The following is a 26,509-nucleotide window of genomic DNA, read 5'->3' as shown; positions in this document are numbered from 1 at the left end:
CACTGTTGCTACTCTCAATAGGAGTGGCCGTCCTGCAAAGGTGATTATAGAGCTCAGTGCAGAATGCTCAATGAGGTTAAGAAGAATCCTAGTGTCAGCTAAAGACTTACAGAAATCTCTGGAACATGCTAACATCTCTGTTGACGAGTCTACAAAATGTAAAACACTAAACAAGAATGGTGTTCATGGGAGGATACAACGGAAGAAGCCACTGCTGTCCAAAAAAAACATTGCTGCACATCTGAAGTTTGCAAAAGAGCACCTGGATGTTCCACAGTGCTATGGGCAAAATATTCTGTGGACAGATTAACCTACAGTGGAGTTGTTAGTAAGGAACACACAACACTATGTGTGGAGAAAAAAAGGCACTGCACACCAACATCAAAACCTCAACCCAACTGTAAAGTACGGTGGAGGAAGCATCATGGTTCCTCCAAGATGGCGTAGCAGTAGGACATGTGTATTTTGTCTTTGTCTTATCCCGTGTAAATAGCCGGTCTTTTTCGTATATATATTAATTTCACTTTCTATTTACGAACTAAATATTCCTTCCTGCAACACGCCTCACCCAATGTGGTACGGATCTGCAATTTTATTCCTTATCACTGGAACTTCCATCAGGAGCTAGCTAGCTAGCCAGCTAACTAGCTACCAGTCTTTGTTAGCCACGGCTAGCGGTCTTCACCTTTTTCTCAGTCACCAGCCAGCCTTAGCTCGGACAACACACAGTCTGCGCAGCGCGATATCAACCCAGAGCATATCGGACTGCTTCTCTATACTATATCACTGGATTCCTGCCACTCTGGATCATTACATCAGATCATTACAGCTAGCTAATTACAAACGAGCGGCTACTGTTAGCTAACGCCTCTGTCCCAAAGCAAGCACCAGCTAGGCCCATATACCAGCTAAATCTAGGGCTACAATACCTCCTTTGCCAATTGGCCTGGACCCTTTATTGTCGACACGAAGCCCCGCCGATCCATCACGACTGGACTGCCAAAGTGATCGCCCGATGTGGTCTCAACAGGATATTCTGTTACGATGTCGTCGAAGAACCATCTACAATCCCCGGCCTGCTAGCTTTTCTGAACACTGTATCCCCTGCTCGGTAGTAGTAGTGACTACCGAACGGCACCCTGACTCACCCTGACTATTGCTGCTCTTTTGACCCTATGATCACTCTGATACACAGCAGATGCCCCCCTGGACTGTTTCAATAACACGGCACCTCATTTTGTTTACCCGTCGGCCCCAGCCTCGAACTCGGGTCCTGTATGTACCTAACTGACCTGCTCTGCCCATTCATCGCCATTTACCCGTTGATGTCTTAGCTCTTCTGATCAACACCTGTGATTGCTTTATACCCCTCTCTAATGTCAATATCTCTGTCGGTGCCGGAAGTATGTAATGTCATACATACTTCCGGTGCCTACAGAGATGGCCGCCTCGCTTCGCGTTTTAAAGAAACTATGCAGTGTTTTGTTATATTATGTATTATTTCTTACACTGTTACCCCAGGAAATCTTAAGTCTCATTACATATAGGAGGAACTATTGGATATAAGAGCAACGTCAACTTACCAACATTACGACCAGGAATACGACTTTCCCGAAGCGAATCCTCTGTTTGGTCCACCACCCAGGACAATGGATCGGATCCTAGCAGGTGACCCAAAACAATGGCACCACAGAAGGGGCAGACGGAGCGGTCTTCTGGTCAGGCTCCATAGACGGGCACATCGACCACTGCTCCCGAGTATACTACTAGCAAACATCCAGTCTCTTGACAACAAGGTAGACAAAATCCGAGCAAGATTGTAACATTCTCTGTTTCACGGAAACATGGCTCACTCGGAATACGTTATCAGAGTCGGTACAGCCACCTGGTTTCTTCACACATCGCGCCGACTGAAAAAAACATCTCTCTGGAAAGAAGAAGGGTGGGGGTGTATGTAATCGTACAGGAGTACAGGAACTCAAGTTCTTTTGTTCACCTGACCTAGAATTCCTTACAATCAAATGCCGACTGCATTATCTACCAAGAGACTTCTCTTCGATTATAATCACAGTCGTGTACACCCCCCCAAGAAGACACTTCGACGGCCCTGAAAAACTTCATTGGACTCTGGACTCATGTAAACTGGAAACCACATATCCTGAGGCTGCATTTATTGTAGCTGGGGATTTTAACAAGGCTAATCTGAAAACAAGGCTCCCTAAATTTTATCAGCATATCGAATGCGTGACCCGGGCTCTGAATTTTCTGTCTCATTGTTACTCTAACTTCCGTGACGCATAGAAAGCCACCCCTCGCCCTCCTTTTAGTAAATCTGACCACGACTCTATTTTGTTGCTCCCAGCCTATAGAAAGAAACTAAAACAGGAAACGCCCGTGCTCAGGTCTGTTCAACGCAGGTCTCACCAATCTGATTCCACGATTCAAGATTGCTTCGATCACATGGACTGGGATATGTTCCGGATAGCGTCGAACAACAACATTGATGTATACGCTGATTCGGTGAGCGAGTTTATTAGCAAGTGCATCGTGATGCTGTACCAACAGCGACTATTAAAACCTTCCCCAACCAGAAACCATGGATTGATGGCAGCATTCGCGCAAAACTGAATGCGCGAACCACTGCTTTTAATCAGGGCAACGCAACCGGAAACATGACCAAATACAAACAGTGTAGCTATTCCAAGCTAAGCGTCAGTATAGAGACAAAGTAGAGTCTCAATTCAACGGCTCAGACACGAGAGGAATGTGGCAGGGTCTACAGTCAATCACGGACTACAAAAAGAAAACCAGCCCAGTCGTGGACCCCGATGTCTTGCTCCCAGACAAACTAAATAACTTCTTTGCTTGCTTTGAGGACAACACAGTGCCACCGACACGGCCCACTACCAAAACCTGTGGACTCTCCTTCACCACAGCAAACCTGAATAAAACATTCAAACGTGTTAACCCTCGCAAGGCTGCCGGCCCAGGCAGCATCCCTAGCCGCATCCTCAGAGCATGCGCAGACCAGCTGGCTGGTGTGTTTACATTTTCATTTTCAATCAATCCCTATCCCAGTCTGCTGTTTCCACATGCTTCAAGATGGCCAGCATTGTTCCTATTCCCAAGAAAGCTAAGGTAACTGAGCTAAATGACTATTGCCCCGTAGCACTCCCTTCCGTCATCATGAAGTGCTTTGAGAGACTAGTCAAGGATCATATCACCTCCACCCTACCTGACACCCTAGACCCATTCCCATTTGCTTACCGCCCCAATAGGTCCACAGACAACGCAATCACACTGCACACTAACCTAACCCATCTGGACAAGAGGAATACCTTTGTAAGAATTCTGTTCATTGACTACAGCTCAGCATTTAACACCATAGTACCCTCCAAACTCGTCATTAAGCTCGAGACTGGGCCTCGACCCCGCCCTGTGCATCTGGGTCCTGACTTTCTGTGGTGAGGGTAGGAAACAACATCTCCACCCCACTGATCCTCAACACTGGGGCCCCATAAGGGTGCATTCTCAGCCCTCTCCTGTACTCCCGGTTCACCCATGACTGCATGGCCATGCACGCCTCTAACTCAATCATCAAGTTTGCAGACGACACTACAATGGTAGGCTTGATTACCAACAACGAAGAGGTGGCCTACAGGGAGGATGTGAGGGCCCTCTGAGTGTGGTGTCAGGAAAACAATCTCTCACACAACAACAAAACAAAGGAGAGGATCATGGACTTCAGGAAACAGGAGAGGGAGCACCCCCCTATCCACATCGACGGGACAGTAGTGGAGAAGGTGGAAAGATTAAGTTCCTCTGCGTACACATCACAGACAAACTGAAATGGTCCACCCACACAGACAGCGTGGTGAAGAAGGCACAACAGCGCCTCTTCAACTTCAGGAGGCTGAAGAAATTTGGCTTGTCACCACAAACACTCACAAACTTTTAGAGATGCACAATCGAGAGCATCCTGTTGGGCTGTATCACTGCCTGGTACGGCAACTGCTCCGCCCACAACCGCAAGGCTCTCCAGAGGGCAGTGAGGTCTGCATAACGCATCACCGGGGGCAAACTACCTGCCCTCCAAGACACCTACACCACCCGATGTCACAGGAAGGCCATAAAGATCATCAAGGACAACAACCACCCGAGCCACTGCCTGTTCACCCCGCCATCATCCAGAAGGCAAGGTCAGTACAGGTGCATCAAACCTGGGACAGAGAGAGTGAAAAACAGCTTCCTTCTCAAGGCCATCAGACTGTTGAACAGCCTACTGATTCAAATCTCTAGCCACTTTAATAATTAAACATTTGATGTAATAAATGTATCACTAGTCACTTTAAACAATGCCACATTATATAATGTTTACATACCCTACATTATTCATCTCATATGTATACACTGTACACTATACCATCTACTGCATCTTGCCTCTGCAGTTCGGCCATCGCTCATCCATATATCTATATGTACATATTCTTATTCATTCATTTACACTTGTGTGTATAAGGTAGTTGTTGTGAAATTCCTAGATTACTTGTTAGATATTACCGCATAGTCGGAACTAGAAGCACAAGCATTCTGCTACACTCGCATTAACATCTGCTAACCATGTGTATGTGACCAATACAATTTGATTTGATATGCCTTGTCTACTGCTGTCTTGGCTAGATCTTATTATTTTATTTCACAGTAGAGCTCTCAGTCCCACTCAAAATGCCTTAGCTCTTTTGACTCACCCCACACACATGCGGAGACCTCACCTGGCTTAAATGGTGCCTCCAGAGACTAAACCTCTCTCATCGTTACTCAATACCTAGGTTTACCGCCTGTCACGTTCTGACCTTTATTTCCTTTGTTTTTTCATTATTTAGTATGGTCAGGGCGTGAGTTGGGGTGGGCAGTCTATGTTTGTTTTTCTATGATTTGTGTATTTCTATGTTTCGGCCTAGTATGGTTCTCAATCAGAGGCAGGTGTCATTAGTTGTCTCTGATTGAGAATCATACTTAGGTAGCCTGGGTTTCACTGTGTGTTTGTGGGTGATTGTTCCTGTCTCTGTGTTTGTTTTCACCAGATAGGCTGTTTAGGTTTTCTCACGTTTATTGTTTTGTTAGTTTGGTCATGTTAGTTGCTTTATTAAAGAACCATGAATAGTAACCACTCTGCATTTTGGTCCTCCTCTCCTTCACCACAAGAAAACCGTTACATCGCCACTGTACTCACATCCTACAATACCATTGTCTGTACATTATGCCCTGAATCTATTCTACCACGCCCAGAAATCGACTCATTTGATTCTCTGTCCCCAACGCACTAGATGCCCATTTCTTATAGCCTTTAGCCGTACCCTTATCCAACTCCTCCTCTGTTCCTCTGGTGATGTAAATGTTAACCCAGGCCCTGTAGCACCCACTTCCACACCTATTCCCTAGGCGCTATCATTTGTTGACTTCTGTAACCATAAAAGCCTTGGTTTCATGCATGTTAACATCAAAAGCCTCCTCCCTAAGTTTTTTTTATTCACTGCTTTAGCACACTCCACCAACCCTGATGTCCTAGCCATGTCTGAATCCTGGCTTAAGAAGGCACCAAAACTTCTGAAATTTCCATCCCCCAAATTCAACATTTTCCACCAAGATAGAAATGCCAAAAGGGGTTTCAATCTACTGCAGAGACAGCCTGCAGAGCTATGACATGCACAAACAGTTCAAGCTTCTACATTTAAAAATCCATCTTTCCTGAAATGTCTCTCAACATTGCCGCTTGTTATAGACCCCTCTCAGACCCCAACTGTGCCCTGGACACCATATGTGAATTAATTGCCACCCATCTATCTTCAGAGTTTGTACTGTTAGGTGACCTAAACTTGGATATGCTTAATGCCCAGGCTGTCTTACAATCTAAGCTAGATGCCCGCAGTCTCACACAAAATATCAAGGAACCTACCAGGTACAACCCTAAATCCGTAAACACGGGCAACCTCATAGATATCATCCTGACCAACCTGCCCTCTAAATACACCTCTGTCTTCAACCAGGTTCTCAGCCATCACTGCATCATTGCCTGCATCCATAATGGGTCCACTGTCAAACGACCACCCCTCATCACTGTCAAATGCTCCCTAAAACACTTCAGCGAGCAGGCCTTTCTAATCGACCTGGCCCGGGTATTCTGGAAGGATATTGACCTCATTCCGTCAGTAGAGGATGCCTGGTAATTCTTTAAAAGTGCTTTCCTCACCATCTTAAATAAGCATGCCCCATTCAAAAAATGTAGAACTAAGAACAGATATAGCCCTTGGTTCACTCCAGACTTGACTGCCTTTGACCAGCACAAAAACATCCTGTGGCGGACTGCATTTGAAGCAAATAGCCCCCGCGATATGCAACTTTTCAGGGAAGTTAGGAACCAAAATACACAGGCAGTTAGGAAAGTATAGGCTAGCTTTTTCAAACAGAAATTTGCACCCTGTAGCACATACTCCAAAAAGTTCTGGGACACTGTAAAGTCAATGGAGAACAAGAACCTCCTCCCAGCTGCCAGCTGAGGCTAGGAAACACTGTCACCACCAATAAATCTACGATAATCAAGAATTTTAATAAGCATTTTTCTACGGCTGGCCATGCTTTCCACCTGGCTACCCTTACCCCGGTCAACAGCTCTGTACCCCCCACAGTAACTTGTCTAAGCCTCCTCCATGTCTCCTTCACCCAAATCCAGATAGCTGATGTTCTGAAAGAGCAGCAAAATCTGTACCCCTGCAAATCAGCTGGGCTAGACAATCTGGACCTTATGTTAATAAGATCATCCACTGCAATTGTTGCAACCCCTATTACTAGCCTGTTCAACGTTTCTTTCATAACGTCTGAGATCCCTAAAGATTGGAAAGCTGCCACAGTCATCTCCCTCTTCAAAGGGGGTGATAGTCTAGACCTAAACTGTTACAGACCTATATCCATCCTGCCTTGCATTTCTAAAGTCTTCGAAAGCCAAGTTAACAAACAGATGACCAACCATTTCAAATCCCACCGTACCTTCTCCGCTGTGCAATCTGGTTTCTGAGCGGGTCATGGTTGCACCTCAGCCACACTCATAACCACCATCGATACTGAGCAGCCATCTTCATCAACCTGGCCAAGGCTTTCGACTCTGTCAATCACATCATTCTTATCGGCAGACTCAACAGCCTTGGTTTCTCAAATGACTGCCTCGCCTGGTTCACCAACAACTTCTTCGATAGAGTTCAGTGTGACAAATCGGAGGCCCTGATGTCCGGACCTCTGGCAGTCTCTATGGGAGTCTCTATGGGGGTGCCACAGGGTTCAATTCTCGGGCCGACTCGTTTCTCTGTATACATCAATGATGTCGCTCTGGCTGCTGGTGATTCTCTGATCCACCTCTACGCAGACGACACCATTCTGTATTCATCTGGCCCTTTTTTGGAACTGTGTTAACAAACCTCCAGATGAGCGTCAATGCCATACAACACTCCTTCCGTGGCCTCCAACTGCTCTTAAATGCAAGTAAAACTAAATGCATGCTCTTCAACCGATCGCTGCCTGCACCCGCCTGCCCATGTAGCATCACGACTCTGGACGGTTCTGACTTCGAATATGTGGACAACTACAAATACCTAGGTGCCTGGTTAGACTGTAAACTCTCTTTAAAGACTTACAATAAGCATCTCCAATTCCTATTTCGCAACAAAGCATCCATCACTCATGCTGCCAAACATACTCTCGTAAAACTGACAATCCTACCGATCCTTGACTTTGGCGATGTCATTTACAAAATAGCCTCCAACACTCTACTCATTAAATCAGATGTAGTCTATCACAGTGCCACCGTTTTGTCACAAAAGCCCCATATACTACCCACTACTGCGACCTGTATGCTCTCGTTGGCCGGCACTCGCTTCATATGAACAGGCAGTTAACCCACTGTTCCTAGGCCGTCATTGAAAATAAGAATTTGTTCTTAACTGACTTGCCTAGTAAAATAAAGGTAAAATAAAATAAAATAAAAAATATTCGTTGCCAAACCCACTGGCTCCAGGTTAACTACAGTTGAAGTCGGGAAGTTTACATACAGTTATGTTGGAGTCATTAAAAATTGTCTTTCAACCGCTCCACAAATTTCTTGTTAACAAACTATAGCTTTGGGAAGTCAGTTAGGACGCCTACTATGTGCATGACACAAGTAATTTTTCCAACAATTGTTTACAGACAGATTATTTCACTTATAATTCACTCTATCACAATTCCAGTGGGTCAGAAGTTTACATAAACTATGATGACTGTGCCTTTAAACAGCTTGGTGAATTCCAGAAAATGATGTCATGGCTTTAGAAGCTTCTGATAAGCTAATTGACATCATTTGAATCAATTGGAGGTGTACCTGTGGATGTTTTTCAAGGCCTACTGACATACTCAGTGCCTCTTTGCTTGACATCATGGGAAAATCAAACAAAATCAGCCAAGACCTGAGAAAACATACACAAGTCTGGTTTATCCTTGGGAGCAATTTCCAAATGCCTGTATACGCATGTATGCATGTATAAACACCATGGGACCACGCAGCCGTCATACCGCTCAGGAAGGAGACACGTTCTGTTTTTTCCCGGACGGTGTCTGTGTGGTTTGTACTGTTGTAGTCCTGTTTTTTTCCCGGACGGTGTCTGTGTGGTTTGAGGCTACTGTTGTAGTCCTGTTTTTTTCCCGGACGGTGTCTGTGTGGTTTGAGGCTACTGTTGTAGTCCTGTTTTTTCCCCGGGCGGTGTCTGTGTGGTTTGAGGCTACTGTTGTAGTCCTGTTTTTTCCCCGGACGGTGTCTGTGTGGTTTGAGGCTACTGTTGTAGTCCTGTTTTTTCCCGGATGGTGTCTGTGTGGTTTGAGGCTACTGTTGTAGTCCTGTTTTTTTCCCGGACGGTGTCTGTGTGGTTTGAGGCTACTGTTGTAGTCCTGTTTTTTCCCCGGGCGGTGTCTGTGTGGTTTGAGGCTACTGTTGTAGTCCTGTTTTTTCCCCGGACGGTGTCTGTGTGGTTTGAGGCTACTGTTGTAGTCCTGTTTTTTCCCGGATGGTGTCTGTGTGGTTTGAGGCTACTGTTGTAGTCCTGTTTTTTCCCCGGGCGGTGTCTGGGTGGTTTGAGGCTACTGTTGTAGTCCTGTTTTTTCCCCGGGCGGTGTCTGGGTGGTTTGAGGCTACTGTTGTAGTCCTGTTTTTTCCTGTTCTTTGGACTTGTTTATTAAATGCCCTTTTCAAAACGTGCGTCTCCTGCGCCTGACTCCACACCCACATCTCCTTTGGGAGATATCTGACACTCTGTAAGGAGGAATGGCCCAAAATTCACCCAACTTATTGTGGTGGGAAGCTTGTGGAAGGCTACCCGAAACGTTTGACTGAATTAAATCATTTAAAGGCATTGCTACCAAATACTAATTGAGTGTATGTAAACTTCTGACCCACTGGGAATGTGATGAAAGGAATAAAATCTGAAATAAATAATTCTCTCTTCAATTTTTCTGACATTTCACATTCTTAAAATAAAGTGGTGATCCTAACTGACCTAAACAGGGAATTGTTATTACGATTAAATATCAGGAATTGTGAAAAACTGAGTTTAAATGTATTTGGCTAAGGTGTATGTAAACTTCCGACTTCAACTGTATATGTACATATTTTTATTCATCCCTTTACATTTGTGTGTATAAGGTAGTTATTGTGAATTCGTTAGACTACTTCTTAGATTTTACTGCATAGTCGGAACTAGAAGCACAAGCATTTCGCTACACTTGCATTAACATCTGCTAACCATGTGTATGTGATCAATAACATTTGATTTGATTTGAGATGCTGTGGCATGACCTCGAGAGCAGTTCACCAGACATCCCAAGAATATTGCTGAACTGAAACAGTTTTGTAAAGATGAATGGTCCAAAATTCCTCCTGACCGTTGTGCAGGTCTGATCCGCAACTACAGAAAACGTTTGGTTGAGGTTATTGCTGCCAAAGGAGGGTCAACCAGTTATTTAATCCAAGGTTTCACATACTTTTCCCACCCAGGACTGTGAATGTTTACACGGTGTGTTCAGTAAAGACATGAAAATGTATACTTTTTTGTGTGTTATTAGTTTAAGCAGACTGTGTTTGTCTTTTGTTGTGACCTAGATTTTTTTGACCAATGTATGTAGAAATCCAGGTAATTCCAAAGGGTTCACATACTTTTTCTTGACACTGTATTTATATATACAGGGGCATAACTTTCACTGGGGATGGGGGGACATGTCCCCTTCACATTCTGAAATTGCATTTTTGTCCCCCCCCAGTTTTATCATTAGAATGTGATATAAAATGAGGCAACGTTGTGCTTTAGGACCATGCCGACGCCTCCGAGTGGTCGGTTAGGCTGTTTGGAGTGAAGGATACAAACTGAACTGTGCCATCACTTCACCGTTTTAACTGTTGACATTTGGCTCCCTGTGAGTGTATAGGATATATAGTGGGTTGTGAGAATAGACTTTCTTTGTTACATGTGACTACATTTCAGATCTAATCGTACAGATATTTGTGGGACTATGTGCAACAATGAAATTATATACAAATGAGTGAGAGAGACACAGAAAGAGAGAGACAGAGAAAGAGAGGTACATGGAGAGAGAGACCGAGAAATGTGGGAGGGAAGGAAAGTGATGAATGGAGGAAGGGAATGAGAGGAAGGGAGGAGCAGAGGGATTGACCAGGGACCCCATCTAGTAGGCACACTCATTCACTCAGTTACTCTCTCCTCTCCCAGTCTGGGACGTCTAGGACTGCTGTGTCTGTAGCTTTCTAACAGGTTAGTCCACTTTACTCTTATTTTAGGCAGGTTTTATTTCATGACTTTTTATTAACCTTATTGCAGTGCTTTTGGTTTTGATTTATAATATGAATTGTAATTGAAGTATATTAGTCTAGGTCATTTTTGTTAAGTTTACATGTTGGCTCTTGGCTGATTATCTCAGATGGTTCAACATGAATGGTTGCTTCATTCTAGATTAGTTAGGCAAGAATTAAAACATGTGATTTGATGAACATCAACCATGTCTGTGACTCAACCTTTTTAAATGAAGATTTAACATAGTCCAGGTATCATTTAGGCTATGACTATGAAGCCACATTGATTAATACCTGCAAATACCCACCCAACAAAATGGAATCCAGGAGTAGGATTTATCTGGGTCTGTGAAACTGACATCATTGATGTTGGATGTTACAGGTGTTTCATTAAAATGTGGAATTGTTATGCCATACTCACCAATTTCTGATAATGGTTGCTTTCTGATTCAAATAACTTTCTGGGGTATTTACATGTAATTACAGTAAGAAAGTGAAATTATAATGTCTTCTGTGCATCTCAATGTAAAATGTGATCTAAGTGTATACTCGTGTTTCAGTGCACACAGTGAATGTCTATTTAGTAAGGTTATAGTGTTGTGCAATGCTAGGTATGACATTCATATAACATGCATGTCTGTCTGATTGTCTGTGTCTGTCTGGGGTGAAATTGGTTTCAGTAGCCCCAACGTGATATTTTGTACATATGGGAGGTTAGATTTTGAGAACTGAAATACTTATAGACTAATTATACCTCTAAGTTTGTGTGAAATGAAATTATAGTTCTGTGGTTGAACAGAATGTTGGAAATGTAGTGTTGGAAATGTAATAGTTTATTCATATTCTGCCCACATTAGACTGGTTTCTATCAAGTCCTCTTCATTGTATCTGTAAACTCTGTCCAGATGATGTCAGTATTGGCCTATTTGAGGATAGCCATGGCTTTCTCTCTCTTCTCGTTAACAATTCCATGCTGGCTGAGCCCAGATAGGGCCTCTTATTTTTCAAGTGACTATCAGTGCAGCATTATGGAGCTAAATATCTAATTGGAAATAATCACCTCTGAATACAATACCATTGAACATAAAATCCAATCGAGTAATACAATTGTTATTACTTACAGTCAATAACCCAACATTCAAAACTAAATTATGTTGATGACTCTGACCCTTTCTCTCTCTCTTTCTCCCCCCTCCCCCAGACGCCTCTCCATACTCAGACATGATGCCTCGCATCTTCCTCACCTGCTTGAGTTCTTTGCTCCTCCTCTTCCTCTCCCCCCCAACGCATGCCGAACCCCGCCGACCATCGTCATCATCACCACGCAGCAGGACCGCACACGCTCAGGCTCCCGTGGGCAAGGTGCGCCTGGCGGGAAACTATGCCCAGGGACATAACGAGGGTCGTGTAGAGGTGCTGCACAACAACACGTGGGGGACGGTGTGTGATGATGAAGTGGACATCAAACTGGCCAATGTCGTCTGCCGGGAGCTGGGCTTCCAGACCGGCATGACATGGGCGCACAGTGCCAAATATGGAGAGGGTGATGGTAAATGTTCCAGAACAGGTGTTGCATTTTGCAACGATCAAATGTCATCTTTATTTCTATAACATAATACAGATAATATACTCTTTACAATTGAAAGGTAAATTAAACAAACACAGTCACCTGTTGATTTCCAATCTTTTCCATCTGTCAAATGACAATGCATAGGCCTGTCTTTCTGTAAATAGTGCATCTGCTTTCTAACTTAAATAACTTTCTTCAAACCCTCCATTTCCTTAACACCTGGCACTTGACTTTTACTGCCGGGCCTGATTTACCATATTGCATTGGCTGCACATTTAGTAATTTCAAAACAGCAGTAGCCTATCCCAGGCTGCAACCTGGTCTCATAGCATTTTGTATTATTCTGTACATAAATCAAAGACACTCTATTTAGTACGATATGTTACACATTGCAAAACATACTATATGTAACGAATTTGCGAAAACATAGCTAACTATAGCTAGCTGGCTAATGTTAGCTGGGCTAGTGGTTAGGGATTAGTGTTAAGTTTAGTTTAGGAGTTAGGATAAAGGGTTAGGGGAAGGGTTAAGGTTAGGGAAAGGGTTTGCTAAAAGGGTCAAGGTTAAAGGGTTAGGGTTAGCTAACATGCAAGTAGTTGAAAAGTAGCTAAAAAGTAATGTTGTAGAAAAGTTGCTAAAATGCTAAAGTTGTCCACAATGAGATTCGAACTCGCAGCCTTTGGGTTGCTAGACATTCGTGTTATACGCCAACCAATCCACTTCGACCAACCACCCTATTTTCAGTTTTGCCATAAGTAATCATCATTCTTATGTAACAATACCCAGGTAACATATCCTACTAATTTCAGTGTCCCGGGTTTACTATGTTACATCTAGTCTATGAGACCAGGCTGCATGATAGGGTGGTGGTGCTAGACAACCTAGCCTAGCTGCTGCTCTGTCGGTTCACTCGCTCTTCCATTTTAATTGGAATTTAAAGGGGGCAATAAAGAATGTCCATAAACCAAGGCAAGTGTAGCACGTCGCTGGCAGGGCAAGGCTGTCATTACTGTAAAACAAATGCTCCTCTCAGGCCGTATATCGCCAGGCTGCCAGGCAGTGGCTGTAATAAGCAGTGCAGTGAAGTCCTATAAGTTATCTTTGTATCTTTATGACGGTGGCGAACTCGGCTCAGTCACTGCAGGGTTATTTTGATTATATTAATTGGTGGTATTTACTGTGTTTACTCTAATAAAAATATATATCAGTGAATGAAGGAATGAGGGAATGGATAGATGATTCAGTTAGTCATTTAAATTCATCCATCCACGGATCGATCCATCCATCTACCCACCCACCCACTCATAAATCCATCCACCCACCCACTCATAAATCCATCCACCCACCCACCCACCCACAAACCCACCCGCCCACCCAGCGATTTATCCCTCCCTGCCTCCTTACTTCTATCAATGACAAATTGATATCCATATCCGATAATAACCTTGTTTCCGCCATCCCCAGGTCCTATCTGGATGGACAATGTGCGTTGTGACGGCACAGAGAAGACTCTGAAAGACTGTAAACATAACGGCTGGGGCGTCAATGACTGTAAGCACTCTGAGGACCTTGGCGTGGTCTGCAGTCCGGAGCGACGACTGGACCAGGTCACAGGTTCGCGTAATGGTCAGTCGGTTGCCCTGCGTCCGGATGTCAGTCCCTCGCCCCAGTGGCAGAGCATTCTGGCCAGCCGCAGTAACCCCCGACAGGCCCATCAGGGAAACGGACACCTCCCGGAAAGCCCCAGGCTGAGACAGCACCTCTACAACCCGGTAGGTAGCATTAGACCTTATACTCTCTATCCCTGCTACCTCTAGCAGTAAAGTAGGTACTGTAGACTAAAACAGCATACAACTTGGTAAGCAGCTACAGTGGGCACCACCAACTCCATTATACATTTTTTACCTTTATTTAACTAGGCAAGTCAGTTAAGAACAAATTCTTATTTTACAATGACAGCCTACAGGGGAACAGTGGGTTAACTGCCATGTTCAGGGGCAGAACTACAGAAAGATGACTTTGTCAGCTCGAGGATTTGATCCAGTAACCTTTCTGTTACTGGCCCAATGCTCTAACCACTAGGCTACATGTTGCCACTCTATAACTTTGACACTGGCTGATCAACCACCGATACTGCCAATGCCAATAGTCAATCAATCTCTTTACTGTCACAGTTGATAAATTCATTGTGTAGGTCAACTGAATTTTAAAGTGTCCTTGATCAAACTATTCTACAGTGAAGGCTTAAGAAATCCCCTCCCCCTTCTCTCTCAGTATTCCAGCAAGGTGCGCATTCAGGAGGTGCGTCTGCGACCCATCCTGATGCACACTAAGAAGCGGGCCCTGATCACTGAGGGTGTGGTGCAAGTGAAGCATGCTGGGAGATGGAGGCAGGTGTGTGACCTGGGCTGGAACCTCAACAGCAGCAAAGTGGTGTGTGGAATGCTGGGGTTCCCTGAGGCAGAACTACACAACGAAAGAACATACAAGTAAGTCAACCCCTCCATTTTGCCCACAGACCTGCAAATAGTTGAAAAGGGTAGATTTCAGACAGGGCTACGATTTGTTTCCTGATGTACTCATGTCCTCATTTCTATGGTGTTCATATTAAGAAGTCCCTCAGTTGTCAGGCATAACTTTTTCAGTTGTTAGTCAAAGTGTCCTAGATTGTCAGTTCTCAGATAAAGGATTTTTTTTTTTTAAATACGTGATGGACTTTTCTTGTCTAACATCTTCAGGAGTTCCTAATATGGATGCCTTGCAATTGTTAAGTACTGCGCTATTGGCGTTGACTCCTGGACTGTGACAGCATTGACATTAATCCCATTGTGAAACGATACAAAAACGTAAATTGAATAAACATATAGAGAAGAGAATGTAAAAACAGAGACATCAATTTGTATACTCATTTAAGTCACTGGTGTTCAGACTGGAGTGTAAAGCCTATTGTCTGCCTTATCTCCCTCCTCCAGCCTCCCCTCTCTCTTCACTCTTTTTCTCATTCTCTCTCCCTTCTTTCCCTCCTCCAAGGCACCCTGCCCAGAATAAGGACAGGGAAGATGATAAAGATAACTCGTCTCACTCTTTCTCCCTCTCTATCTCTCTCCCCCTCTCTCTACCTCACCTCTCTCTCTCTCTCCCTCTCTCCCTCTCGCCGTCTCTCGGCTCTTTCTCTCTCTACCTCATCCCCCTCTTTCTTGCTCTCTTTCCCACCCCTCCCTCTCCCACCCCTCCCTCTCCCACCTCTCTCTCTTCCCCTCCTCTCTTTCTGATGTCATCTCCCTTTCCCTGCCCTCTCAGCCCAGACAAACAGCTCCACTCAAACTTATAGATCCCAGTGATGAGCTCTAATATCTATACTGATTGTTATTTAACTGGCCCATCAATATAGAGGCATATAGGGAACTGGAGAGAGACAGGGCTTTTTGTGGAGGGACTGGTGGTATTGGCAGTTCCCTCACAGGGAGTTTAACTCAACCATTCATCTCCTCACCTTTACCTGCTGTTCCCTCTGAGGACACTGCTCATGTTCTGCCAGCCCAGGCATATTATAGAGAGCAGTGTGTGTGTGTGTGTGTGTGTGTGTGTGTGTGTGTGTGTCTGTGTGAGAGAGAGAGAGAGAGAGAGAGAGAGAGACTTAGTATGTGTAGGTGTGTATGTGTGTGTGTGTGGGTTAGGGTCCTTGGGATGTCCCTACCCCATTGAAGTTTACATTTAAAATGGTTCAAGTAAGGGTTAAGGTTAGGGTTAGGTGAGGATTATGGTTATGGTTAAGGTTAGGGTTAAGGTTAGGGACATCCCAAGGATTCCGGATAGCACTAACCTTTCTCAGTCACTCAACTGCACATCCTCTGACCCTGTGGAAAACAGTGGTTTCAGGGTGGTTTGATTCATAAACGAGGGAGGACCACACATTAGCGTGACTATTTCTGTCCCATTATGAAGGAAAGTCCTCTGTCCAGACCTACTTGGACATCCTACTGTAATTATTTCCTGAAAGTTTTGTCCTGTGCGACTCAAAGTTGAGACATTAATTCTCCGTATGGGATGCAACTACTGTGGCGAGCTGTGTGTGTCAGTGTGTGTTCGTGTGTGTGCTTGTATGTACGTGCGTGTGATTGAGCTGACCATAACATCTGTTCTATACTCCAGGTGTTAGAATCCTGTAACTGTTTAAAGAGAGCTACTGTTTTAGCCAGTTAATTTCCTCACTAGACATTTTCCTGTCATGCTACGTGAAAGTGAGTGGAGTTTCAAGACCGGCCTGGTCAATTTTCATGTTGTAAAATATTTGATTGGCCTGTTTGCCTGTCAACCAGTTTTTATGTGCCAGATGTTTCAATTACATCATTATATCTTTAACTCGTGTTTGGATAAGGGGTGGGAATGGGCGGGGTCTAATACAATTACTACACCAGCTTTTAGAATGAAGGGAGATCCTCTTATAAATATAACACTGGCTGTGTAATGACTGCAAAGACTCACCATGTTACACCTGGTACGGCTCCTCTTACTCATGTGGCAACCTAACCCTATAGGTCCAAGTAGACTACACCACCTTCTGTTTAATGAGGGGAAGCACATGAACCTTAAAGAATGGCCTATTGGTCAACTAAATTGATGTGAGGACAATATTAGCATTACATGTAAGTCAGTTTTTACCATCTCCTCTTTGGTCACTGTGAGAGTTCCACATGTTGTATCTGAATGTGCTAATCGGAGAAATGTAATTGCTATTCCTACTTTGTTTTATTGTCCTAATAAGTTTAATCAGATCTTTGTATTGAAACTCTGTGTGATTTGAAATGCAGAAAAGGTTTGAGATGTTTACATCTTAACATTCATAGTTTATTACCTAAAATGGATCATGTCAAGATCTGAGCCTCTCAGGCAAACCCTGATATTTGTATTTTTTCCTGAAACTTGGTTAACTGATAAAACCTGGACTCTGAGGATGCTATGGATGTTTACAATGTGTTTAGGGCTGATAAGAAAGGCAAAGGTGGTGGTGTTGCTATTCACCCAAATATGATTCTTTCTGTGTCTCTTTTAAAGGTTACCTCTAGTCCTAAACACTTTTAATTGTTGGCTTTAAGTCTTCAGTTGGGTTCAAACAAAAAAAAGAACAGTTACAGGAATCCTCTGCCAAGAAGTGTGCACTAAACGAACTCACTGATTTAATTGCCATTTTTACTACCCAAGAGGTGTTGATCGCTGGAGAGTTTAATCTTGCATGGGGAACGCAGGAGGCAGGATTGTAAAGGATTTCTGTGCTAATCTAAATTTGTCCCAGCTGATTACAAAGCCTACTCGTCCAAACTTAAAGGACCCTACAAAATCGATTTTGATTTACCCCATATTTACAATACTCCAGATAAATATGCTGGGACTGGGGTTTTTGCTTTGGATATTAGTGACCACTCTCTCATTGTATGTGTCAGGGATATACGGATGCCAAGATCCAACCCTTCTGAGTATAAACTAGTGTAAAACTAGTTAAAAAAGCCAAATCTGATGATTATATTAATACACTATATAAATGTATAGGGAACCCAGGTACATTTTGGAAAGCTGTAACATCACTGAAGGGTTGTGTCTCCTTTTCTCTACCCCAATGCATTCATTTAGATTGTGGCCCTATTTCTGACTAAATGTATCATTCATGCATTTAGTCACCATTTTATCTCGGCAGGCTATACATTAGAATGTATCTCAAGCCAGCTCTTGAAAAGAGTAGTTTGGATGTTGATGGTGAAAATTTATTGAATGATACTGAAAATGCTGGTCAGGAGTTTTCTTTTCGGAAATTCACTGATAAAGATGCCCTGGATGCTTTGCTAACATTAGACAACAACAAAAAACCACAGGGGCTGATCATTTGGAACCTATTCTGTTTAAGCATGCAGCTCCCTTTATTGCTGGCTCAGTAGCCCACATTGTTTATTTAACATTGTTATCAGGAAGTATTCCAAAAGCATGGAAATCCGCTTATGTGCTGCCACTTCATAAGGGATACAAATAATCTTGACAACTATCGCCCCATTTCAAGATTCTTGAATCATTGGTTAATGTACAACTTTGTTTATTTTTTATCTGATAATTGTATTTTTAATATAAACCAATCAGGGTTTAGGCCTGGGCATAGTACTATCACAGCATCCACGCTAGTTGTTAATGATCTTGTCAATGCCTTGGATGCTAAAAAGAGCTGTCAAAGTCATTCAACACTGTTGATAATTCTGTTTTGCTGAAGAAGTTACCAAAAACTGGCCTGGGATATACAGCCTGTTTATGGTTTCAGAATTATCTTAGCGACAGAACTCAGGCCATCTTGATAGATGGGGTAAAATCTGAATTTCTTGAGATTCAAAAAGGTGTTCCTCAGGGTTAAATTTTGTGTCCATTATTGTTCACCTTGTATATTAATGACATTGGAAACTGTTAATACTTGTAACATTCATCTCTATGCAGATGACACAGTTTTGTATTCCTGTGCCACCTCGGTGTAGCAGGCCATTCGTGAACTTCAGCATGACATTGATTCAATTCAGAAATCACTTACAGTTCTTAAATATGTGTTAAATACAAGTAAAACCAAGCTCATGCTGTTCTCTAGGTCACAAAATGTTGACCCTGAGGATCTGCATATTTGCGCTACAAATGGAGCCCAAATTGAGCTTGTTTCTCAATATATTGTAGGTACCTGGGTGTCTGGATTGATGACAAGTTGTTCTTCGTATCGCAGATAGAAAATCTGACTAAGAAGCTAAGATTGTTTTTTATGTCGAAATAAATCATACCCCAGTATTGAAAATAGGAGAAAGATTGTTAAGACAACGCTTCTCCCTGTAATGGATTTTGCTGATATTGTTTACATGCATTCGGCAACCTCTGTTTTGAAACCCTTGGACACAGTCTACCATTCCGCAATATGTTTTATCACAGGGGACAATTTTAGGACCCATTGTAGTCTGTATAAAAATGTGTAATGGACCTCTCTGTCTGTAAGAGAGCTGCATTCTCTCTTTTATTTCATTACAAAGCAGTCTTACAGAAACTGCCTCCGCTTGTACAGTATATATATATATATATATATATATTAGAATGTGCACAAAATCATATCATTCCAAAAACACCTTGTGAGAAAATCTCCCCCACCAACACACCGAAATGGAAGCTTGCCCACCCAGGATACAGTGCACTCCAGATCAACTGCGGCCCACGAGATGGTGACCGACTAGAAGGGGAGACACAAAAACACCTCCACAAGATCGGAGCGAGAGCTCTGACAGAGGGAATTATTTTGTTGCCGATCCCGACCCAATCTAGGAAGTGCCGTTAATACTCTTACACAGTATAGGCTACAATAGTATGGAGGCACACCAGGGGTGTCAAGCACCCCAAAACTCTGAGGGGGCAGAAAGTATGGATGGTTTGGGAATTTTTATGCATATCTAAGCACTCCCCTTGTGTGGTCTTTAACTTCATGACTGGCGGTAATTTTTTTAAAGGAAGTAAATATGCTTCTCTGTATCTCTGCTAAAATCTGGGTTAAAGATTGAAGGTAATGTGAGTCTTATTCAGTACATTTAGTAGTTGCTAGATTTTTTTAAGTCTACCAACCTTGCCAGCAGGCTTTCCAGCTAATATAGTTAGACAAGCAAGCTACTCTAACTTGATTGATAGCCTGAAAGAGGTTCTTGGTAGCTAGTTATTTATATATATAATAAATAAAATTACAGGATAAATATGAGGGGGCACAGTGATTGGTGTGAGCTTTTTTTAAGTGCTGGCTACATGCACCTGGACTGGCTCCCTTTTCCCTCCCTCCCATCCGGCTTCTGAATTGCAGAGCTCCACTCACAACCCCAGAACAGCAGTGCGTGTTACTTCTCTCGAATACTCCATGCTGCTCAATGACTCACTCACTCCTTCCTTCACCCCTATAGGCAATTATGACTGAATGGTCTTGAGAATGTCAGCTGTGTGGGGACTGTAGGTGTTGTCAGCCAGGTCAACACTGCATCAGGCCTGGATACCACAGTAAAGTTTCAATTTTTTTGTCACCAGTGGTAGAAAAAGTACCCAATTGTCATACTTTAATAAAAATTAAAGACACCTTAATGGAAAGTGTGAAAGTCACCCTATAAAATACTACTTGAGTAAAAGTCTAAAAGTATTTTGTTCTAAATATACTTCAAATCAAATTTATTTATATAGCCCTTCGTACATCAGCTGATATCTCAAAGTGCTGTACAGAAACCCAGCCTAAAACCCCAAACAGCAAGCAATGCAGGTGTAGAAGCACGGTGGCTAGGAAAAACTACCTAGAAAGGCCAAAACCTAGGAAGAAACCTAGAGAGGAACCAGGCTATGTGGGGTGGCCAGTCCTCTTCTAGCTGTGCCGGGTGGAGATTATAACAGAACATGGCCAATATGTTCAAATGTTCATAAATGACCAGCATGGTCCAATAATAATAAGGCAGAACAGTTGAAACTGGAGCAGCAGCACGGCCAGGTGGACTGGGGACAGCAAGGAGTCATCATGTCAGGTAGTCCTGGGGCATGGTCCTAGGGCTCAGGTCCTCCGAGAGAGAGAGAGAAAGAGAGAATTAGAGAACGCACACTTAGATTCACACAGGACACCGAATAGGACAGGAGAGGTACTCCACATATAACAAACTGACCCTAGCCCCCCGACACATAAACTACTGCAGCATAAATACTGGAGGCTGAGACAGCTTCAAATTCCTTATATTAAGCAAACCAGGTGGCACCATTTTCTTGTTTTTTTTAAATTCACGGATAGCCAGGGGCACACTTCAGCATTCAGACATCATTTACAAACGAAGCATGTGTGTTTAGTGAGTCTGTCAGATCAGAGGCAGTAGGGGTGACCAGGGATGTTCTCTTGAGAAGTAGGTGAATTAGACAATTTTCCTGTCCTGCTTAGCATTCAAAATATAAAGAATACTTATAGGTGTCAGGGAAAATGTATGGATAAAAAGTACTTTTTTTTTATGTACTGAAGTAAAAGTTGTCAAAAATATAAATTGTGAAGTACAGATACAAAAAAACTGCTTTAGTAGTAATTTAAAGTATACTGAACAAAAAATATAAATGCAACATGCAACATTTTCATTTATTTTACTGAGTTAAAGATCATATGAGGAAATCAGTTAATTGAAATAAATTCAATAGTACCTTATCTGTAGATTTCACATGACTGGGAATACAGATATGTATTTGTTGGCCACAGATACTGCTCGCCCACACAACGCCATATACGTGGTCTGCGGTTGTGAGGCCAGTTGGACGTACTGCCACATTCTCTAAAACGATGTTGGCAGCAGCTTATGCTAAAGAAATGAACATTCAATTATCTGGTAACTGCTTTGGTCGACATTCTTGTTGTCAGCATGCCAATTGCATGCTCCCTCGAAACTTGTGACATCTGTGGCATTGTGTTGTGTGACAAAACTGCACATTCTAGAGTGGCTTTTTATTATCCCCAGCAGAAGGTGCACCTGTGTAATGATCATGCTAATTAGTCAGCTTCTTGATATGCCACACCTGTCAGGTGAATGGATTATCTTGGAAAAGGAGAAATGCTCACTAACAGTGATGTAAACAAATGTGTGCACAAAATTTGAAAGAAATAAGGTTTTTGTGCTTATGGAACATTTCTGTGATCTTTTATTTCAGCTCATGAAACATTTTTATTATGTTTATTATGTTTATTTTTGTTCTGTATATTTTTACTTAAGTACTTCACACCACTGATTGTCACGTGCACAAGTACAGTGAAATGCATTTCTTCATTTCTGCCTAAACAGAACAGCAGATGAAAGATAGAGAATAGGATAGATGGGGTAGTTATAGCTTTCGCAGTATTCCTTGAATGAAGTTGAGTCTGACTACGCATCAAGGAGAGGGAGGAAGGGGGAGAGGGAGTGGTGAGTGAAGAGGACAAGATTGGTGTAGCCTGAAGGACTTGGCCTGAAGCCTTCACAGGCAGCTGACTTCTGTTGGCATCTTGTTTTATAACCTCTGAGGTCAAAGGAACAGCAACACCAAGGCTTTCAAGAAAAGAAAGAGAAAGTAAGGAATAAAGAAGAAAAAAACTAAGAGAGGTCGATATATTCAGGAACATTTCTTTGTCCGGTTTTGACAAGTGCATGCTAGTCCAATGGCCTTGTCTTGCCTATTACTTAATAAAACTGCATTCTGTGTATCATAGACATACTATTTAGAACATATGCTTTAGTTAAAATGTATGCAATTAGCAACAAGTATGAACATACTAGACTCACCCATAGTGAGAATGCGTCATCTAATGCGTAATTGTGTTGTTTCCCGCCATTCGTTCATTGAGGTACAGTGTGTCCCCTTATCTCATTATCAGCTGACAACAGTCATTGTCAAACACAGGTGGATCTGAAAAGATGACTCTCTTCCTCAATAGTGTGCTGTGAATTCTACCAGAGAGGAAGAGATGAAGCATGAGGATTTACTGTGCCCAAAATCTATCAGCGTGAGATAAGCCCTTTTTTTGTATGGAGGTCTATGAGAGAGCGTCGAATTAGGTGAGGCTTGTTTGATCAAATATACGTTTTGTAATGTTTAAACCGTTACAAATGATATAAGTGGATGCACGTGCATTCTGGCAACTTTTAGAAAACTAGTTAGCTGTGCCTGTGTATCTGCCCTCTCATTGGCTATAATAGTCCCACCTGATCTCGCCTGCCTTCAATCATTGAGGACATGTATTTCCATTGTTAGAGTTCTCACTCGGCTGTCTTATCAATATAATAGATCATCTTTGATTCTACTGCATGAAAAGTAAAAGTGAGTATGACAACCTGGTATTTAAAGCATGCACATTTTTCGAAATGTCACAGTCTACTATAAAACATTTTATTTTGCATACCCAAAATGCCTACTTGTACGGGTATTCGGATACGGCCATTGTCTTTTCAAAGGTCAAACCACCGGTTTGTTTTTTCATCAGTAGGCCTCTGTTGCATTCTGAGTTTACTAAATTAAATTAAATTTTTGATGGCATTTGGTGGCTATCTGTTTTGATTCAGTTCTGTCTTTGTGTCCTAGGGTTGACCTGATGTTGGGTTCACAAATGGGAGAAAACATCTGGAAACTGACAACAAAAATTGACATTCTCATTGGCAAAACTCCCATCTGTTTCAAAGCATTTTCTTTCATTTCCTTCCTACTGAACAGTACCCAAGTGTTTGTATGCCTTTTGGTCCAGCTGATGAAAGCTTTAGACCTGTCATCACATTACTCTGATATGACCTAGAACGGCTAGATCGTTTTTCACCTCATTGCAGTTATACATGTTTAAAGTCTATATAGTTATTAAGGCCAGTTTTGCTCTATTACATTTTTTAAAATGGATTTTATTAGTATTTTAGCCCTGGTTGGTTGATAATTGTAAGACATAACAGTTTTTATGAATAGCCCAATAGCCCACATCCTAAGATTGTGTGATTGAGTGTCTGATGGTTGGTTGACTGAAATGGCTTAAAAGTGCAGTCTGCAACTTTCATTATTTTCTTTCTTCAAACACGGTTGTCTAAGAAGCTAAATAAAAATAGCACTTATTTAACTTGAAATGAAAGTTATAGACTGCACCTTTAATTAACTGAGCAGAGCCCAGTATGGATTGGCATGACCTGGCATGGATTGACATATATACCAGACAGTCTCTGGTCCATTCTTAGAAATGGCTCCTGTCCCGTCCTGGCTTCTGTCCATCTCTCCTGGTCTGGATGAGAGTCTGAAGATGTTGTAATTATAGGTTGGGCAGGAGTAAGGCTCTTCAGGATTTCTGCCCTGCCTGCCGCCAGAGAAAAAACGTCCCAATTATAGCTGTATGTGTGTCCGTTGATGTGTGTGTGTATACATGCATCCTTTGTGTGTGTGTGTATACATGCATCCTTTGTGTGTGTGTGTGTGTGTGTGTGTGTCTGTGTATGTACAGTATGTATGTGTGCATCATTTGTGTGTCTGCGTAAGTATGTTTGCATGCGTGCATTGTAAATGTGTGAGTGAAGAAGAGTGTGTAGGGCAGGGACTGAGCCACTGATGCTATCCAATTATAGTTTGGGCCCTACTTTGGCCCGCTGTGTCAGCAACGTCTGTTTCTCTCTGTCACCCTGGAGATTTGAGGACCTACAACCACCATTTTGTTTAATTGCACTTCAGCTCAGCTCTCCCTAAGATCGGGGGTATCATTTTCCTTAGGGTGACATTTTGTGTGTCCGATTCAGTCTTGGCTGTGTCTCAGATCTAAGCAATCTGAGTGATCCTAAGTGAGCTCGTCTCTAATTTATATGGCCGACTTTTAATTTATGTAGGCCTATGTATTGCGGCTGTGCTTTATGTGGTTGTGGAGAAGCGATGAACCCTGGTGCTCAGCCCAAGTTGTAATTTAAATAGCTTTTTGTTTTGATGGGTATGTCATACTGCATTCGTTGTGTAAGATATCATCCTAGCCAAGGAGGAGCTCATAGGCTGTCATCTCTGATTCCATGGAAAAAGTTAATCCTGATATGATAGGAGGACAAAGACTATGCAACTCTGTAACTTCACCTTCACAACTGAAAACTGTGCTTAGATCGGTGGTTCCCAACAACCACTACCCTGACAAAGCCTTTGGTGGTTAAAGTGGTTGTTATTAATATTCAGGGTTCAAACAGTACTCCTTCTTTTGGCACTGTATGGTAAGGGAGGGAGATACTGTAGCTTCCTAGGAGTTAGAGGAGTTAGAGGAGTGAGAGAGGAGTGAGAGAGAGTGAGTGAGTGAGTGAGAGAGAGAGAGAGAGAGAGAGAGAGAGAGAGAGAGAGAGAGAGAGAGAGAGAGAGAGAGAGAGAGAGAGAGAGAGAGAGAGAGAGAGAGAGAGAGAGAGAGAGAGAGAGAGAGAGAGAGAGAGAGAGAGAGAGAGAGAGAGAGAGAGAGAGAGAGAGAGAGAGAGAGAGAGAGAGAGAGAGAGAGAGAGAGAGAGAGAGAGAGAGGTAAGGCAGTCAGGAAAGTAAGGGAGTGTGACGGTGCTGGAAAACAGAAACAGCAGGGTGACTGTTGTCATTTAGCAACAGGGGTAGGTCCCACTATCGTTAGCCTCTCTCACTCTTGCTCTCACCCTTGCTCTCCCTCTCCCTGTGGGTTGGTAAATGAGGGGTGGAGGCCTCGAACACACTGATTATTCAGGCAGACTGGGGCTCTTGAGAGGTTAAACACATTTAAACACACACCATTACTGAGTCAGAGGTGTAGTCTAGGAACAGTAAATCTGTTTTCTCAACCTGATTCGACCTGTTCATAATGTGTGTTATACAAGTGTTCATAATATACACACTAGTTAGCTGGTTATCACTAGTTATCTGCGCAATCATTACAGAGAAAGAGGGATTCGTGCAATCGTTTTGTGTACTGTAGAGAGAGCTCGCCATAAATACCTATAAAGACAGAAGAAGTAGCATGAATAAAGTTAGAAAAGTTAGAATAATAAACGGTGTTTATTATTCTCACACCTGTACGATACCACACTCTCGATACCCCTGAACAAAATTTTGTGGTACCACCATTCTGATACCCAGCCCAGACTAGGTTTGGGGACTTCGGCATCCAGTAACTTGCCCCCATTGACCTGAGCCACTTGTGAGCCCTATTGTCACAGTAAATACTTGGGGAGTAGGGCCCCACTGAGCCACCACTGTCGCCTTCATACTTTTCCCCACAGACAGGATAGTACAGCAGGTCAGATGCAGCACAAAATCAACCGTAGCCTGGGATTTCGTTGAGAAGCTCTGAAACCGGCTTCCCTGCCTCCATGGTCTTATTCAGCTCCTGCAACAAATCAGTATCATACATCAGCAGCATTGTGACCACATTCAATGAACGAGCTGCCACATCCTCAGCCTGGTACACTTTGTCCATCTGATCTGCCAAGAACCGGCACAGTTTACTCGAAAGCACCGTGTTTGGATTTACCCCCTTGTTAGCCTCTGGAGTAACTCGGCGGTGTGCTTACGAGCAC

At 42.9% G+C, this 26,509-nt stretch overlaps 1 protein-coding gene across 1 annotated transcript in view; it reads left to right on the top strand.

The window, feature by feature from the left end:
- Positions 1–10,747: 10,747 nt before the first annotated feature.
- The window catches only part of loxl4 (lysyl oxidase-like 4), a 59,143-nt gene continuing 43,381 nt past the window's right edge, over positions 10,748–26,509 (top strand). The window contains exons 1-4 of the mRNA XM_020493951.2: positions 10,748–10,844; positions 12,084–12,431; positions 13,917–14,224; positions 14,727–14,941. Coding sequence (XP_020349540.1) covers positions 12,104–12,431; positions 13,917–14,224; positions 14,727–14,941 — 851 coding nt within the window. The 5' untranslated portion in view covers positions 10,748–10,844; positions 12,084–12,103. The remainder of the gene's footprint in view (positions 10,845–12,083; positions 12,432–13,916; positions 14,225–14,726; positions 14,942–26,509) is intronic.

Source organism: Oncorhynchus kisutch, linkage group LG11 (assembly GCF_002021735.2).
Source record: "Oncorhynchus kisutch isolate 150728-3 linkage group LG11, Okis_V2, whole genome shotgun sequence".
NCBI classification, from domain to species: domain Eukaryota; kingdom Metazoa; phylum Chordata; class Actinopteri; order Salmoniformes; family Salmonidae; genus Oncorhynchus; species Oncorhynchus kisutch.
This window is presented reverse-complemented; position numbering and strand designations above follow the sequence as displayed.